The 18,633-nt window shown below is 38.5% G+C and overlaps 1 protein-coding gene across 3 annotated transcripts in view; it reads left to right on the top strand.

Moving 5' to 3' along the window:
* The window catches only part of CTNNA3 (catenin alpha 3), a 499,026-nt gene that overhangs the window by 121,586 nt on the left and 358,807 nt on the right, over nucleotides 1-18,633 (top strand). For all 3 annotated transcript variants that reach the window (XM_065638800.1, XM_065638799.1, XM_065638801.1), the window contains exon 7: nucleotides 1,175-1,378. In XM_065638800.1, coding sequence (XP_065494872.1) covers nucleotides 1,175-1,378 — 204 coding nt within the window. The remainder of the gene's footprint in view (nucleotides 1-1,174; nucleotides 1,379-18,633) is intronic.

The following is an 18,633-nucleotide window of genomic DNA, read 5'->3' as shown; positions in this document are numbered from 1 at the left end:
TGAGATTGTATTAAACTAAAAATCTGCAGAACTAGACTGTTCATGTATCTCATTTAACATTCTTAGCTGTCATCTAGCACTGCTGGTTTTGTTTTAAATCCTGAGGTCCTCCTGATCTCTAGAAGTCTAAATTTTGGGGATTTTGAACCCCTCTTTCAGACAAAGCTGAGATTCTGGTCTGAGATACTTAGGTAAAATAGGGGATATTACTGAGAAGTAAACTTATACACTGTGTATGTCATAATTGTACATAGACATTACTAGCTTAGTATAAAACATCTTCTTAAGAATTTATAAGGTAAATATGCAAGACAGACCCACTGTAGGGAAGGATAAGGAAGACAGATAATCCTCAAGAAGTGCAGACAGAAACAGGAAAGAGTTTGAAAGAAGAAATTTTTTTTTTTTTTTACAAGCACAGCAGCAAGATGTGAAGAGGAGAAACAATACCAGCTGAGAACTTGGGAAGGTGGCATGCAGTTGACTGTCATACACATACCCTGTGTATGACCACGAACTTGACAGTCTGGGCCTCAGTTCTTTGCTTTGAAAATAGGGTTGATATATTTTTATTGTAGAGTAGGATGTTGTGAAGATTGACCAAATAGATACTGCAGTGATAAGAATACATGCATATTTATGAAGGTAGGCAAGTAGCCTTTCTGTTGTAGAAGAAATGCCAGATACAGGTGTAGGAGAGGCTGAAGCTGAGGATGAAAATCTTAAATCTCATACAGTAAAAGTAAGAAACAAGAGGAAGGAGTCAGAGACAAGGCAGTTGTCAGAAGATGTCAATATGGCCTGCAGGTAAATGTGATCCTGTTCTACTTGTGCTGTGAGGTGCTTAAGTGTGAACCAGCTCTGGCAGGAAAGCTCTGTTGCCATCTTAGTACTGGGTCTAGGCCAGTAGGATTTGTGAACTTGGATACTGGCTTAGAACAAGTTAGATCTGAACGGCAGAGAGAACTTTGCTTTGTCTGCAAATGACCTGTATGCATAGCCCAAGAATGGAAAACAGAATCTGCCACAGTCAAAACTATTTTAGATCCTTCCAAGGGAAAGGGCTAGTTGCAAGTCTAGGAAGCGTAACGCCACTGTAGTTCATACACGAAAAAATTAAAGCAGCAACTTAATTGGGCTGAATTTTCTTACCTCTCCTCCTAATCTTTTCCAGAATTTAATTATCCTGGATCCTCTTGAAGTGAATGAAGAGAAAATAAGGCCATCACTAGAGAAACGTCTGGAAGCTATTATCAGTGGGGCGGCTTTGCTGGCCGATTCTTCCTGCACGCGTGATGTTCATCGAGAACGCATCATTGCTGAATGCAATGCTATACGCCAAGCTCTCCAAGACCTGCTTTCTGAATACATAAACAATGTAAGTAACCAGACTTTTAAACTTTTTTTAATACCTGTCTCAAAGCCTATTTTAGTATACACTAGAATTTAACCTACAATTAATGTAAATAAGAGTTTAACCTAAATTTCTCAACATGATATTCAAAAGATTGAAAGGAACATTTTTCTACATAAATCTAAGCAAAAGCTAATTATGGATCTCCAGAAATCATAAGAATCATATTATATCATACAGTCTGTGGAAAATGCTGTTTTTACAGATACAATGTACATGTCTTTATTGTATTTTGTGCTTATTGTGAACCGTCACTAGTGCAGAGCAGGTGTAATCCTTCATATGTTCACAGAAGTTTCTTTTAATTTCACTTCCTAGTTATCTCTTAAAATTTTAGGACAAGACCTTTAAAATGTAATCTCAGTTCCTGTAGCATGCAACAATTTAAATAATTTGTTAAAAGGTAAATAATCTGTTAATATCATTTTAAAGTAGGGTGTTCGCACTACTACGTTTGGTCTGTGTAAGAGCACCAAGTTACAAGTGTAGAAATTACTTAATTGCTAAATTAGAAAGCTAGGATTCTTTGGTAAATCCAGAAATCTGATTGTTTGGCATGCTTATAGGCCAATTAATCTGTGAATTTTTGAAAAGGAATATAGTTTGTGTTTAAAAAATAGCTATTAGATTTAAAGAATTAATTTGGCACTTATGTCTGGCAGTTAAATGATAAAACAGTAGAGACTGATACTCTTAATATGGGTACACAGTGTTAATATCATGCTTTTCCTCTGGAAACATTTTCTGTAGGCATACTGTTCTTATCTAAAGATACTTGATGATTCATCAAGCACATTGAGAGGATAATTGTATGATACAGCTATTTGTTTCTTTTTTTGGAAGCTGAAATTCACTTCTGTTCTGGAAGTCCTAGTAGTTAACCAAGTCCAAAGCTGTTCTAATGAGACTGTTTTCTTTGTCTTATCCTGTTGTCATTAAGGTAATGAAGCATAGGGACTAAGGTAATCTGCGTATATCAGATGTTTTTTCATTTCATACATATTGTGCTTGTTGATATTTTCTTTTTATTTATCGAGGGCCCAAGAGTGGGTGGGATTTACAACTAATTTATTTAATTTTCTGTGAATTCAAGTTGCTCTTTCAGTCCCTATACCAGCTAAAGATGCTTTTGTGTTTTTACTCAAAGTTTAGCTGCAGTTTCTGTTGAATGCAGCATAATCCTTGAACCTGCTTGGTGGTGCTTTACACATGGGTTAGCTATGTGAGATTTCTTTAGCTCTGGTTGGCGTGGAATGTTATTTTCTTGTAGGAGATGTCTATTGCAATATTTGTCCTAGGGTGGATCAAGTTTGCTGTTAGATATCAGCAAATTTAATAAGACATCAACCTATAGTAGCCAGAGCATGTGAGATGATGCAGGTATGGTGTATATTAGTCCAAAAGATCGCTGTGGGTTTGTTGCAAGAACCTGTCAGGGGAATTCTGCCTCTTGCAGGAGTAAAACTACGTGATTGTAAGTCAAATGGTCTTAAATTCTTGGACTCTGAAACAAAATTGTGATTATCTTTTCTATTTCAGAAATGATTATGATTTTAGGGTTACATAATGCAGACTAAGGGGAAAAGAAGAACACATAACCCGGTCCACTTACTTGAGAAATTCAGGAAGCAGCTTTTAAAATATGGTAAAAGGAGGAAGTGTAATCTAATGTGCTGCATAACACAGTGTCTGCACAAGGTGACAAAGCTGAGGAGGGAAGCAGAAAGGAAAAAATACGAAAGATTGAGAAGTATGAAGTGTTAATCTAGGATTAAACAACAGGAGTGAATTTGAAGTATGGTGTGGTATGGTTTGGTGGTTTTTTTTAGTGTTCTTGATCTGCTTATACAATTAATATTGATCTCAATGGAAAAACTCTCATCAAGGATAATTTATGGCTATAATGGGACTGGATTAAATAAGATTTTCAATGAGAAGATTATCAGGTGTCAGTTACATTATTTCACAGCTCTAACTCACTGAGGAATAAATGATAGATTCAGCAGACATTTCTGATTTATCACTGTGTTCAGGGCTCTTCTATTAATAATTTCAAGAAGCTAGGACTTTGAGCTATAAAAGTTACGCCAGTCACTTGTTAACACAGTGCGGTTTAAGGACCCGGTTGTGATTCCCTTCCTCTCCTTGGGAACATTGCTGTACTCCACAAGCAATCGCATTTTCTACGTAATACTTCATGTGAGTCTGTGCGTATGTTCGCATGGTGTATTTGTGCCCAATGCCCAGAGTGAGGCACAGAGTCTCTGTACCACAGCTTGGTTGTGCTAGTGGCAAGTTTTCCTTGCCCACTCTCCACAGAGGACGTGCTTTTGCTCCTGTCTTCATCCCGGCGGTGAATAGTTCACAAAACAAAGCCTACCCGCTATCATTTTGGTTCTTTTCAGTCACACTCATGAGTTGTACTAGTCAGCTGCTTGGAAGATTTTTTTTTTCTGGATATGCCTGTCATTTCTTGCTAGTATATTGGTTGCATTACTTTTTTTAAGCTTTCTATCTGAGTGCTGCTAGTGGGAGCTGCATTGCTTCAGAGACACCCCACACAGTAAATGCCACCTTCACAAATGCTTCGCGAGCAGCTGGTTTGCCAGGAAGCTCTGAGCTGCACTGACACTGGGAACACCCAGTGCATCTCCAAAGCCCCTGGCTCTGGCTCCTCTGGGAAGTGTTCAGCTTTAACAGGATCCTTGCCAAGGACTTGAGTGCCTAAATTCTGTGTAAGTTCTGTGTCATCCACCTTTTTTGAAACTGACCCTCGGTGCTTACACAAATTTGAAACAGTGTAAGGAATATAGCTTTTGTCATTCCTAAATTTGGTGTTGTGTGTGGTGGTTTGTTTTTTTTCTTCTCTCAATTATTCTAAGTCTTTAATAAGTCTTAAGGACATCAAGTGAATTCAAGGGCCTATTGGTGTCTGGCTAAATTTTGAGGTTTTACTACAAGCTGAGAGAAACATCTTTTCAGCAGATACTGCCTTCTATGTAGTGGCTGTTTGTCACAGAGGCTATATCACAATGAGGTGATGCAATGGAAAATTAAGCAAAATGTTCTCTACACTGATAAAGGCACACTCTATCTCCAAGAAGCTTGAAGTTTTTCTGCTCACAAAGTAATTCAGACATATAGTAAATTGCAAACATATTTATTTTTCTGAAAGACAGCAATTTTTCTTCCAGTATTTCAGAATTATTTGTGTACTGTCGTTATCCTCTCTGAGTTCTACGCATAGACGTATATTTTTAAGGGATATATTTGCATTTCAGGACATCAAATAACAGGAATTACTATTGTGAGTTTGGATAGCTTATCAACGGCAGGATCATCCTATGCTGTGTGGATAATAACGTATCCATAGGAGCAATCATTTTGTTCTAGTAATAAGCAGTTACATTTTCCTAATGACAAGCTTTTGTCTCTGCTGGTGCTTTAAAATGAAAAGTTATTGAACACATTGGAGTGCAGCAATACTGGCTCCATGTTTCTTGACTTCTCTAGCTGCTTTGACTCCCAGTCACAATAGGGATGTGCACTTATCTGGATGATCAAAAGGGATAATAGAGTTGTGATTGAGTGTGGGTTAAAGTGGCTGCTGTGAGCAGCAATTAGGATGATTGCAGGCACTGCTTTCTCTGCCTTCAGTAAACAGGGAGGGGATGTCTCAATGATTATTCTGCACCCACCTGTGGGTTTGAATCTCAGAGATCGCTGGCTGGATTGTTCAGACAAGGCTGAAAGAAGGTTGGTAAAGAAAGGTCAGATATGCTGATGATATTATTGCTGCTTTCTTGAATTAAAGTTTCCTTACTTTTAAAATGTTGTTTCATCATATCTGAGCTTTATCAGTTTCTCAGCTTATTCTGGATATCGATTGGATATGTGTATGTATATATATGTATGTATATAAACACACACACTCTATGTATGCTGGGCCAGTACTATCTTTGCCTTTTCTGGTAGGTTGTGATTTCATTCTTTCTTGTTGTGTGTTTCAAAAACTTCTATTTCTTAACTGAGTTTTTGTGTTAAAATTACCTAAGGTTTTGGCTGAGCATGGCAGGGAGCAGAGCCAAGCCAGCCCTTCTCACACCTGCCATGCTTTCAGTCCCTTCATGAGACATTTAAGAAAACGGAAGGAGACTAATGATACATTTTATCTTGAGATCAGATCAAGAAGTGGACTGAAGTTGACTACATTGTACATATTTATATGACAAGTCTAGGGTACTGATAATCAAGCCCTGATCATCCGTGTAGCCTCAGGGCAGGCCAAGCTGAGGCTGATTATAAATCTCATCTGCTTTGTGGCACAGAGTGTCGGACTGCTCTAGCAATGATGCCGCAAGGGAAATGAAATAGTTGGTGGCAGACAGTGGAGCACGTGTGTTGCATACTTGAGTCTCACTGGGAACGCAGCTGCTGGAGCTTTATCTCCTTGGGTTCCCTGAAGGTTCTCTGAAGCATGTTGCTTCACCACACATTCGTGTCCACAACTTCTGGATATGGGACACATTTGTATTTGAGGCATATTTGGATCTGAGCACATAAACTGGAATGCTGTGAGGATGAGAGCAGAGGAGACAGGATCCCTGGAAGCAGGGGGAGGCCTGAGATGGGGAGTCCTTTTTCTGGGGAAAAGGTGTGTGGTATAGAACCCTCTGTAGCCATGGGGAAGGTCCAACTGAGGAAAGATGATACAGTGAATAGTTGGGACTTGTGCTGTTGCGTCTGTCTAGATTTCAAATCGTAATTGTTAATTTACTGAACACCTGAGTGTTGGAAATTCCAAACCAGAAAATGAGTGGAAAATGAGGAGTCTTTATTTATTGATGGCATGGTTGTGGGCCTTACCCTTTCTCTCAACTCATAAATTTGAGTGCTGTGGAGTGCTAATGCCTTGCATCACCGCTTTCTTGAGTGCTCTTCAACAGCTCAAGGTCTCACCAACTGTTTGCATGTAGAGACTGCCTGTGATTAATAATGTTTTGTGTAGTATTTTATCACCACTCTTGCTCTTTTAGAGTGGAAGGACATGTAGATACCTCAAACATATAGATGCCTTAAACTTCATGTTACTTGTATTTTATAGTTTCCTGATGAAGACTTTTAACGATTCCCTGGATAGGGGGAAGACAAGACGCTTTGGTTTATCGTCACAGTGGTGCAGTGCATCTTGCATTTAAGCTACTTAATCTTGTTCTAAGCAGTGGATTTTTCATTTCAGTGCTCAGGGGGAACATTTTTGGTAGTCCTGGAAATGGCAAGAAATCCTCCAAAAGAGTTTTTTTCAGATTGAAGGAAACGTTTTGTTCAGCTTGATAAGGGAATGTTTCAGATATTTAATTTAAAGAATTGCCTGGTTGTCTTTGTTAGATATTTGCATCTCTTGGGGCTATTGTCCCTTAATTATCCTTATGCTATAGCTGCAGAAAAATGGATGCCTGATGATTAATAATATGTATATGAAAAGATGGATACTACATCAATAAGAAATTAGGGCCCAAATTGGTATCTCTTACCAGAGAAAATTCACATTGCATGAACCAAACCTTTGAAAAAGCTCCAGACACTTTTTATATCTGCTACAGCTCTTCCTGATAAAGCTTATGTTCTCCATTCATGTAAGGCTTCACCTCACCTGTTCCTGTCAGACGGGCTCGATGAGAACACAGGATGTTTCGGAAAACATAGTGTTTTCCACTTTTAAAGTTCCATTAATTTGGGGCTAATTTGCATTATATTTTGTAGTTGGGGTATACTGAACAATCTAATGTGAATATTTTTTAATAGTATGCTGAAAATATATCTGGAATGTATAGTTTCCTTCACGAATACATTTTTCATAAATGCTTAAACCTTCTCATCTCAGTACCTGCCAGCTACTGTTTTTTCTTCTATAGAAAACTGCTATGGTAATGTGTTTTAAACATTTGTCATAAGAGATCTTCTTGCCAGATATCTAAAGTATTACAACCAGTCCACAGATCATATATTGATACATGTCTAAATGTGTGTGTTTTACCATTTTCACATTGTTTGTCCTTTGATGGTGAAACAGGACATTACCAGTTCTGCTGAGGCATGTACATTTTCTTACAGAGCTCCAAAACATTGTTCGATAGCGGCTTCCCGTGAAATTGTCTGGCTACATGATACTGTGAATCTGTAAAACTGATAATTCAACTCATTAATTAAAGAATCTAAGAGCTATAACTGAAGAAATGCATTTTCATATGCAGCTTTGTACCTTCATCTGTTTAGCTAGATGTGTTTTCTCCATGTAATGAAGGGTATTCCAAACAATCATATATGGCACAGCTGAAGATTACAGCAACTGTTTAGAGTTTTGTTAAATATGTTATTTGTTCAATAATATACTTCAGTGTCGGATGTTCCAAATTGTTGCCAGTGGTGGCTAAGAACAGAGAACTGTTTAACTTGTCCATCTTGGTTGCTTCGACTTTTTCTCACCAATGTGTATCTTGGCAGACTGGACTAACCAGGGAGTTTGAAGAAATGCCTTGTTAAAGTCTTCAAGAACAGAGTAGCTGTTGGTTATTCATGCAAGTGGTTGAATTGACTGACTTTCCAAAATCCTTTTTTTGGTACTTCTGTATAGGAAAATGAACAAACGGAGCTTGTATTCATGTCATTTTGTAACAAGAATGGATTCAAATGTTCTTACTTTACTGTCCTCTTCATATTTGACTATTTTTAAAAACTGCTGTTCCAGAGAAGTTTGGAAGTCAGGTGTAGGAAAATGTAAACTATAAGCATTTCAATGTGTGATGTGTGGGTGGAAAGCGTCACTCAGGTTTTTCTGATTCAGGGGTTTTTTAAATGACTTTATCGAGTATTATGTTTTCAGAAAAAAGATTTATTCCAGTAAAACTGGTTTGCCCATATGGCATGTTATGCTGGCATTTATGCAGGAAAACATGTCATTTTCATAATTCGGTTGTTGACATTAGCTGAGTACTTAGTTCAGTTGACTTTGAACACTCCTACAGTGGGTTTTCTTACATTTTTATATGCAGTATGTGTAATTGAGAATTGTTTTTCTTGACATTAACTTTTGTCAAACATTTAGTTTTATAGGGAAATCAGATATGAACTGTTCAGGAAGATTTTTGGTGTACTTAAAACACAGAAGTACTCTAGTGAGTTCTCCAAATAGGTTTACAGTTGCAAAATAAGTTGCAGTTAAATTTACCTGATTATAGATTGTCTCACAGAATTTGCAATAAACTGGGATCTACGTATGTGAGCTAGAGCAAGGTAATGAAATATTTTCTATTCTTAAGCTGTTTTTCATTTAACGGTTCTGAGCCAAGCTATTCCAGGATTAATCGGATCTTAACTTAAGGCTTGCATTGAAGTAATGTAGCGTGATGAGCGACTCCTGGATCTGTAGTGGATGATTCAGTACAATAGTCAGTAATTTGTATTTGGTATACCTGACAGGACTGGAAATATATTGGCTTGCTGAAGACATTTTTTTTCAGGGAACCTTCAATAAAGTAGCATTTTCTCTCTCCAAGATGAAATAAATTGTTGATTATGGTAATAAACAAGCATTATAAATAAATATTAAAGTATTTGTTAACTCAACATCTACCTAGCTGTTTAATTTACAAGGTTTGGGATTTTTTTACAGTTTTTGGGAAGTGGTTGTCACTACGTGAGGTGTTTCTTGACCAGTTTCCTATTCTGGAGGACGTTAAAGGCTGATCATTTTTTCTGAATGTTAGTTTGCCATTTCTAGGAACACTACTGAAGTTTGTTGTTTCAGAATGCATTTATGTTGGCTATTTATCCTCTCTATAGGACAGATAATTTTTGTCGTCCAGCTACATTTCTGAATTGTATTCTGTTTCAGATTAAAAGCTGTTTACTACTTGTTTATTTAACGATTCTTATTAAAAACATAAGTCATTGATAGTTTGGGGAACTCTTAATAGAATATTGATGTTGTAGACAAATGAAGGCCAAATCCAACTTTTTAACAAAAGGATTATTTTTTCTAAACAAATCCAAAACGCCTTAAATTCTTCGCTTAAAAAAATCCCATTTAATTGCAAAGTCCGTAACCTACACTACCCCAGATATCTCTGTGCGATCTTTAAACATGTGGCTGGTGTGACAGCGTGCTGGGTGGTGGTGAACTTGATCTTAGTCAGACTTCCGACGCTGCCTCCCGTAATACAGAGGGCTGAAGTGTGGGCTGGCCAAGCTGGCAGTGAGGTGGGCTGAAAACTGGGGGCAGTGCTGCACCCAGCGGGTTGGGGTCGGCGGGAACTGGGGCTTATACCCTTGGTGTCAACACTGGGGCCAGGGCTGTTTAACCTGTTAGTGTCCTGGACGATGGGAGATTCATTTCCACTCGTTTCTCTGTCTGATGTACTGTTACTCTTTTTCTTAATTAACTAAATTTAATTAACAAAATTTTCTTAATTAACTAAAACTAAAAAGGAAGAATATTCCTTTGTATCATTGCATTTGTGACCAATGTGTATGATCAGAAGGCTGGAAAAGTGAACAATCAAACCAATCCCCACCATCGTATTAATTTTTAAAAAAAAGAAAGGCCTTTCAAGACCAGCTTTTCCCAAGAATTGCTTCTCGCAGTTGTTTTCTAAGCCCGTGTTGCCAACTGGCACATTTTCTTTCTGTTTGAGTACGTGAAGAAAATAAATGTCTCAGATCAGACAGCTGCAGTGCTTAGTAGAATACATTAAATAAAGTAAATTATTCTAATTACTCTATTTACTGGAAAATCCTTTCTATCTTAGGTTATTCTAATTCTTTTCAACCATTGTTTCATTATCAGTATCAAAAATTAAAGAAAATTTATGTGAAGATGGAAAGAAAGGCTAAGCCAGCTACTTAACTAGGGGCTATACTCATGAATCATCTAAGATTATCTTTTTCTATCAAGTAGCAATGTTTCTCATTTTTTCAAAACCTTAATGTTGTATAGGAGAAATTATCAGTCTTTAAAAGGAGATAACTGGTAAAGGAGTCCCTCCCTCCATTCTCTTACTGAATATTATTGAGCTCTTTGCAGTAGAAATGAAGAATAATAATAAATTTTAATTCCAGAGAAAATAAGAATATAATATATTATTATGTAATAATAATAATAATTGCATACAACCTGGAAGCGGATAATAGAAAACAAAACTGGAGCCTAAGGTAAATTTCTTCTCTGGAAACTCGCGTGTTGTGGTTTTTTTTTTTTTTTCCTCAATACAGCAAAAGAACACTGTCTTATTAATGAGTCTTAACTCACTGTGCACATGCACAAATGGACAATGTATACGTGAGAGAGCATATGCACACAGGTAGGGACCATTTTGGTTTGGTAATGATATTTCTAGTCTACTGTTTGGAATAATAAGGAAGAGAAAGAGATTAAAACTTTGCAAGTTTCCAGTAGGAAGTGTGAACAAAATGAAACTGAAGAGTGACTAGGTAGTGGAATCCTGAAATTCTATGTGACAACTTGTAGCCATTTCTTAAGGAGGCAAGTTCATAATGACATTTTTGATCCTTGCTACAATTGGCTAGGAAATGGAGTTTTTATTTTTTGGCTTTCATGTTTCTAATGTCTCTAATTTGAAAAAGAGAGGCCTAATAATCTTCTGCATTCTGCAGGCACCTCCTGTGCTCAACTGTGCACACAGGAAAGCAGGATTTCAAAGTGAAACATGCTGGGATGTCTTAGGTGATGCTGACTGATGTTGCCAAGATTATTATCAGTTGTATACCTGTCCAGTCCTGAACAGCTGTGGACCAACTGACCAGATTGCTGGGATGAGAGAGGAAGTTGTTATTCCAGATCCCAGTGAGATCCCAGAGTGCCATCGCATATGAGTGAGCATGCAAAGTCTGAATAAGCCCCAGGTGAGCTTGCCAGGTTCTTAGGCCATTTGACTCCTCAGTTATTGTGATCCTCAGAACACCTGCCTCTCTGAGCTATAGGAACACAATTTTTGTAGAGTAAGACTACTTGAGGAGCGACGCCTATAAATTCTTCATTCCCAAACTTTCCGATTTTGGTTCCAGGACCATCCTGCAGAGCTGGCAGGGCATATTCCTGCGTTCTGTCAGAAGGTCTTGCTTTATTTCCGTGTAATATTCTGCTTTTGATAAACTGGCAAAATTCAAAGAAGAATGATTCCTCTGGAGATTTTCCAGTCAGCTCTGTTGCTGATCTCTGATGTGGTGCTTCGATTCTTGGTATAGTATCTTAGTTTTTCAGTTAGTCTGTAGCATTGTCAATGCCATTTGAAATGTTTGATAGCAGTTTAAGCAAGTAGTAAACCTTTGACTACTTAGTTTTATCTCTGTAGCTTTCAACAATATTAACTTAATCATTGAAACTGTTAGTTATAATATAGTTGTATAATATTTTAAGTTTTCAGGGTCATCTGGTGGTATTCTCTGCTCAAAAAAGGGCCCACTACCAAGTTACATCACGTTGCTCAGGGCCTTGTTCAATCAGGTCAGTTTTCTAAAGGTGCAGATTCCACTGACTCTCTGGGTGCCGATTCCAGTGTTTTATCATCCTCAATGTGAAGGAATTATTTCCTTCTATCTAATCAGAGTTTCCTTCTATCCCTTGCTTTGATCCAACCGCTCCGTTCGGCTGGAAAGGGGGCTCCCATTGTGTACTCTGCATGTTTGTGCTGTCAGCCACCCAGATCTTCCCCTCCCTTGCACCAGCTCTGCTGCTCCAGAGACCCTGTCTGTCGGCCAGGTCAGCTGGCCAAACTCACTCTTCTCTTGTTCCTGTTGGATTTTCTTTCAGTTTTATTGAGCTGACTCAAACTCTGAGAAGGGCACACAAGCTCTGTATCCATCTCCAGGGCAATGGGAAGGAGTAACAGAGTGTGGAAGCAGGCTAGCTGGGCAGAACTGTTGCTTTTGGGGGCTGTGAGCTGTTAACTCAGTCCACCCTGGGAAATGAGAAGGACCCTCGCTCTTCCTTCCTTCTCCATCCGACTCGTCATCCTTTCCTGGCAAGGTGTGTGTTACACATTCATTCTTCATGTGTGTATTAAGCCTCAGGTTCCACACATAGAGAGGTTCTCTTTAGAGAACTTCCTTCCTAACACCTGTTAGTTTTTGCCGCTAATTCCTCCTTAGAAAGCTTAGAGGAGTTTTTCCTCCTTGAATTTGTAATGCTTATTTTACTGAAGAAATGTGAGCCTGTTTCACTTTCTTGGATATACCAGCACCTCTTTGTCAGGTTAACAACTTCTCCTCTCAGCAACAGCAGAGTCTTCCTGCCTCCTTTCACCTGTTTTTGTGCCTCACTGATTTCTTTCAGCATGCAATGCGTTTTATGCTACTCGATATGTTCTGCATGAATCTGTAGATTATATTTGGCTCTTGGCTGAGATAAAAAAAAAAGATATAATTAGCTAGGTTGGGTAAGCCAAGTGTTCCAGAAACACACTGTAACTGAATGGCATGTGGGTTGTGTATGAGCTACATGATGGCAGTTTCCAAGGGATGAGGTTACTGAAGGAGGCAGGTGATATTCCCTTGAACATACATTGGAAAAAAAAAATAGACAGAAGGAAAGGTAAATTTTGTGAGAAGGAGTATTGTTTGCAACATGGGGAGGAGGTGATCCTACTCTTAACACTGGTGAGGACAGAGGTGAATTAGGTGATGTAATTCGGGCTTTTGTATTTTCATAGACATTGCCAAAGACTTCTTTTTTCCTACCATTAATTCAGGTTGGAAGTTTTAATTTTTTAATTCTCTAGTTTATTATCGTAGTGGAGAGTCTTTGTATATCTATGATATAGGTGTATAGGCTAGCCTGTAAATTGGGAATCGTGCATTGATTGCGAACAGCTGAAATATGATCCTGTCCTTGGTATTCTCTCTGGCTGGTGATGAGAATGAATCTTCAGTGACAGGAGGCAGTAAATGAGGAGGAGTTTGAAAATAGTGGCATGGGATTGCTGTGAGCTCCAGCTCTATGCTTAGGACAACCTTGTAAGGTAGTGTGCCTGTGGGAGAACTGGGAAACCCTTGCTGCCATCTGTCTGTGGAAGCTGGACCTTCCCCTCAATTCTGTAAGGCCTGGCTGTTGGCTACATAAAGGTTTTTTGTGTGTGTGGTTTCCAGATCAGAATGGCTGTTGACTCCTTTGTCCAAACAACAAACATTGCAAAAATAATACAGCAAGGCACACTCCATCAAGTCTTTCTATAGCATCAAAGATTTTTTTTGCCTTGTTAAAAGAAAGAACTAGTGAATTACAATAGTGAAGAAGAGGGTGAAAATCTGAGCATTGGAAGCATTTTAGTCGAAAATAATATGAGAAAATAAAGTATTTCCAAAGATAACAGTGAAATGGCAAAATTATTGGTTAATAAAGATTGCAATAAAGATAATGGATTCAAAGTAAGGTGGAGGGTAGAAGCTATCTGAAATGCAAGAGCAAACTTCTGGAAAAGTGGAAAATGTTGAAAGATTCTGACTTGCCTGCGTCAGGAGCTTCTTAGTGACTGGAAAATAAACTAGAGATGTAGTGTAAATAAAAAGAGAAGCATTGATTGTGAACACAGCCAAAAAAGCTGAGACACAAAATGTCATAAAACCAGTAGAGGCTGCATAAGGCAAGAAGTTTGCAGTAATCCAGTATTAATAAGAATGAAGAAGGAAAGTAAAGACCTTTGTAAATGGGGAACAGTAAGTCAAAGATATTTCTTTTACCTGCTTCAGGCTTCATGTGAATAGTGAAGTGTAAGTGCTTATTGTAGGTATTTAGACAAAGTGAAATACATGCCCAAAAGAAGTTAAAGAATATTTAAGAAAGGAGTTTCTGAACCGTGTGCATTGATGGTAGAAAAACAGTGAGGAACGAGTATTTGCAGATAATAGAAAAGCAAAACTTATCTAAAAACTAGAGAATTTATAGATCAGTCCCCGTAACGTGGATAACGAGGAAAAAGCTACAGGAAATCCTTAAATGTTCATTTCCTGAAAGTCTTCAGGGTAAGAAGGTGGTGATAAACAACAAGCATGAATTTTCACAATACCTTTTGTCAAATACATCTAATTGTTTAACAGAATAGCTGTCTAGTGGTTAAAAGGGAAGTAGTAAATGGGACGTAACTTTGCACATGATATTTCACACTGAGAGGGGGATGTTCTCATGAGCAGACTTGAGAAGCGTAGTTAACTTAGTATTAAGGGAAAATACAGTTCACTGAAAAATAATATTCCTAGTGAACTGTTATTTATACTATTGCAGGTCAAATTGGCATAGTTTAATAAAGTGTGATTCTGGCCTGGGTCCACGTAAATTACATGGTTTCGTTAATGAGGTGGCGGAGGGAATGAAGAGTAGACTTCTGCAGAGTTTGATTTCTTTTTCATTTGGAGAAATGATCTGAAATCTGCAAGTTGAAATGACAAGTGCAGATGATTACCCTTGGGAAGAAGTCAGCTGTATAAATAAAAGTGCAGGATTTCTGGCTTAGTGGTATTGTTCGTAAGGTGTTGGGAGCTGTAGAGAATTACAGATGAAACGAACTGTCAATAGGGCTCAGCTCAGTATTTTCTTTTGGGCATGCCAGTTTAAGAATAGCATGGAGTGATAAGAACAAAATGAAGCAAGGATTTTAGAACATATATAAGAAGTAAGAAGAAGTTGACTTAACTGAGTTTGTGCAATTTAGGAAGGAAAAGAGAGAGAAGAGGAACACGATGATGTTTTCAAATATGGAAGAGGTTTCCATAAGGTGTATGTTGTTAAGTTGTTCTCCGTATTTGCTAGAAGAAAGAGAAAAGTAATTGGCAATAGGTGACATTTGTGCAATGTCAGGTTAAAAAAATCGACCATATAGGTGAGTAAACACTGGAACAGTTTACCTTGGGAGGCTGCAGAGATTAATTTACGGACACAGTTAAAGAGTGGTTAGACAACCATCTGGGTGGGAAGCTCTAGGAACACTTGGGCTGTTTCACAGTGGTCAGAGATGGAAGAGGTGACCGTGAGGTCCCTTCTAGCTCCACTGGTTCTTGGCTTACATTTTTATTAAAGTGATGTTCTCAGTCTTGTACATTTTCTTACTACATTTTCTTTTTTTCCTGGGTTAGAATTGTAATGGTGAATGCTTTTCATGTGGAGTGATTAAATCTGGGCTGAAATTTGGTGGGACTTTTAGACTTCCAGGTTATCTACAGATAATAATCTGTCCCTTCTACAGTTTTGCCTTTGTTATCTGGGGCAGGCTGGCCATACAAAAGAAGCTGTTAATAGTTTTGTGCATACTAAGAGTCGATTTCCTCAGGAGCATGAAAGTAATACGTTTACCAGTGATTCAGCTTACCATAGCAGCAGGGGTTTTTTTACCCTGCCAAATTTATAAGTACATTAGAAAGATTTATCTAAATGTAGTATTTTAGAATCCACCTAACAAGTTTGCATCCTATAATCCGTTCGTGAACTAGAACTCAGGTACAAGAAATAGAAAATTGGAATTTCACTGTACAAGATTAAAACTTTAGCAACCAAATTGCATTTGTGTAATTTAATATGTGAGCTGTTCTTCTCTGAAGAAAGTTGATATGCACTGTAAAAAAACCAAGCAACCAACCAACGAAACAGATCTGTCTAGGATTTGGTTGTATGAAGTAATCCACAATAATTTTCCAGTATTAATATAAAAGCTAATAAATAATATTTAATATTTAACATTACTCTTTGTACATACTTTTGCTTTTAATATTTGTTTTACTAATTATTTAATAGTTTAGGAAATGTCAATATCACTCTTCTCAGTGCTTTTATGTAAGAGGGAATACGGCTTTGCTTGCTTTTGCCTCTGGTTGGAGGAGCGATTTACCTCCCGTTTTGTCGGGCAGCTGAAACTTTGCTCGCAGGTTAGTCAGGGAACCAGCCAGCTTGCCGGGCCACACGTGGTGGGCGGTTGTGTTGTTCAGTGTTTGGGCTCTCAGTGTGTTCTGTGTGCACTTCATCCCACGCTATTCTAAAACCACGAGAACAAGCGAGTGCGTTGCCCTACCTGTGCTGGCTGCGGCACTTGAGGGAGCTCTGCGAGGTCCTGGCAGCTGCTCCTGCCCTCGAGCTGCGCAGGAACCTGCCTGGGGGAGCTGAGAGGCTGCCCCAGGCCTGCACTTTGTGCAGATGGACCTCCAGCCGAGCCTCACCCAAGATCGGGAGGGAGAAAATCTTCCTAAGCTTCTAGAGCAAACTCTCTAAGGTCGCTGCAAGCCAGGAAACCGCTGCAAGATGTTGGACCTAGGAATCAAGAAAGGAGTAGGCTACCCACTGTGTCAGGGTACAGAGGACAGGGAGGTAATTATTTTAATATGATTTGAGTCACTTGGCCACCTGGGCTTTCCTTCCCAGATAGTTACTGTGTTCAACTTTATGAATCTTTCCGTTATAATAAACAGAAAGCTATAGTAAACATAGCTTTTGGAGATCGAGTGTGCTTCTCCTACAATCACATGAAAGAAAAGGCTGGTCCTGTTCCATCCCAGGACCCTATCACACTGTGCCTTTTTCTGAAATCTGCTATGCCAAATGAGCAGAAAATTTGTGAGGGTGATGATGTGATTTTGTGTGACTAATTGCAGTACTATCCTCTTCATGAAATTCTACCAAATGTCAGGTAGATTTCTTGTAGAAAAGCTGTTTGTGAAAGTCTACCTGTGAAAACAGCACCCTGAAAACTGGAGCAGGGCACTGGGTTGGGTATGGTGAAGATAAGACTCCTGTTGTCACCTGAAAGGTCCTTTTATAGCAACTGGTTGATGTTTCACTGACTTGGAATATAAGAACAATCCAGAATATATATTTGCTTTTTGTTGGGCAGAAATCATGTAAATATAACACAGGAAAGAGCTTTGCTATTTTTCCAGAATTCTTCCTGGAGCTTTAGGTGCAAAACGATGGACTTGTTCTGGAGTAGATTGTAGTTTGTTCATCTGCTCTGGATGAAGCAACTTTTTTTTCCCCCCCCGTTAATTATGTTTGGTGGTTATAAAGGAAGAATGACTTCATTATATGTTGAACTGACTTTTTCGCAATAAGCATGAAAATCTAAAAGCCTACTACCAAATGCCACTATTTTATGTGGTATATTTTACAGTTTAGAACACAAGTTTTTTCCAGAGTTGAAATTAGACTTGCTGACAGTAAAGAAATAAAAATGATTGATGGACTCTTTACAGTTGACCAGCTGCTAATGAGTTCTCATTCAATATCTTGTTAGCTCGTGCTGAAGTAATACATAAAGCAACCTAGAAAATAGCCTGAAGTTCCTGAAACTACAAAAAAGAAAAATTTAAGTTATTCTGATACTTTTGATCTATGAACTGTGATATAAACTGGAACTTTTGATGTTCTGGGATGATGTGATTGATAGTATAATTTTCGGTATTTGATTGTTTACCACTTACTGAGTGTTACTGTGTGTAATATTTTGGCTCAGAGGCAGGGAGAAAGGTCACTTATTTTCCTTGTTGGCCCCTGTAGCTCTTGTTCAGGCAGAGCTTTCTGGAAGGAAGGGAGAATGCGCTTCCTTGGAGAAGAGCTGAGTGTGCAGAGCTGAGAGAAGGTTCTGGAGCTTCCCAGGCTGGGGACTGGTGTCTCTGGGAGGAGATTTCAAAGCAGGAAATATTTCTATGGATCTTAAGAGGGTTTTATAAAGCTATTGCACCTCAAAATCCCCACGCAGTGAATTCTTAGCCTGAGAACAAGAGTGTAGGAAAGGAAGGGTATGTGATGAACAGGGGAGGGACTGACTGACACTTGGATTTTTAGTTTCTTTTATCCAGCAGGACAGCTTTTTCACTCTTTCAGCTTTATGTTGCAGTAAAGCAGAGCTTTTATTCAGTTTGGTTTTGATTCTCTTAAGGAGAAGGTGGTGGAAGTTCCAGTCAAAAGGGGTGCAGTCTCTGAGAAGCTCTAATGGCCACATAAAATTTAAATTCTTAAATCTCTATATGGTTGCATTGGTTTTTTTCAGTGTAAGAAGAAAGGAGTTACCCTCTCATCAAATATTTCAAGTGTAGGCAATGTCTCAGCAGGCTGCAGGTGAGTATTTCATTATGAGATTAGCTACTGTGTTGTGGCTATTGCCTGTGTCCAACTGTGCTACCTAGACCACTCATTCTTGTCTCCATTGCTGACTCCTGACTGTCAC

The sequence above is a fragment of the Caloenas nicobarica genome, chromosome 7, assembly GCF_036013445.1.
Source record: "Caloenas nicobarica isolate bCalNic1 chromosome 7, bCalNic1.hap1, whole genome shotgun sequence".
NCBI classification, from domain to species: Eukaryota; Metazoa; Chordata; class Aves; order Columbiformes; family Columbidae; genus Caloenas; species Caloenas nicobarica.
This window is presented reverse-complemented; position numbering and strand designations above follow the sequence as displayed.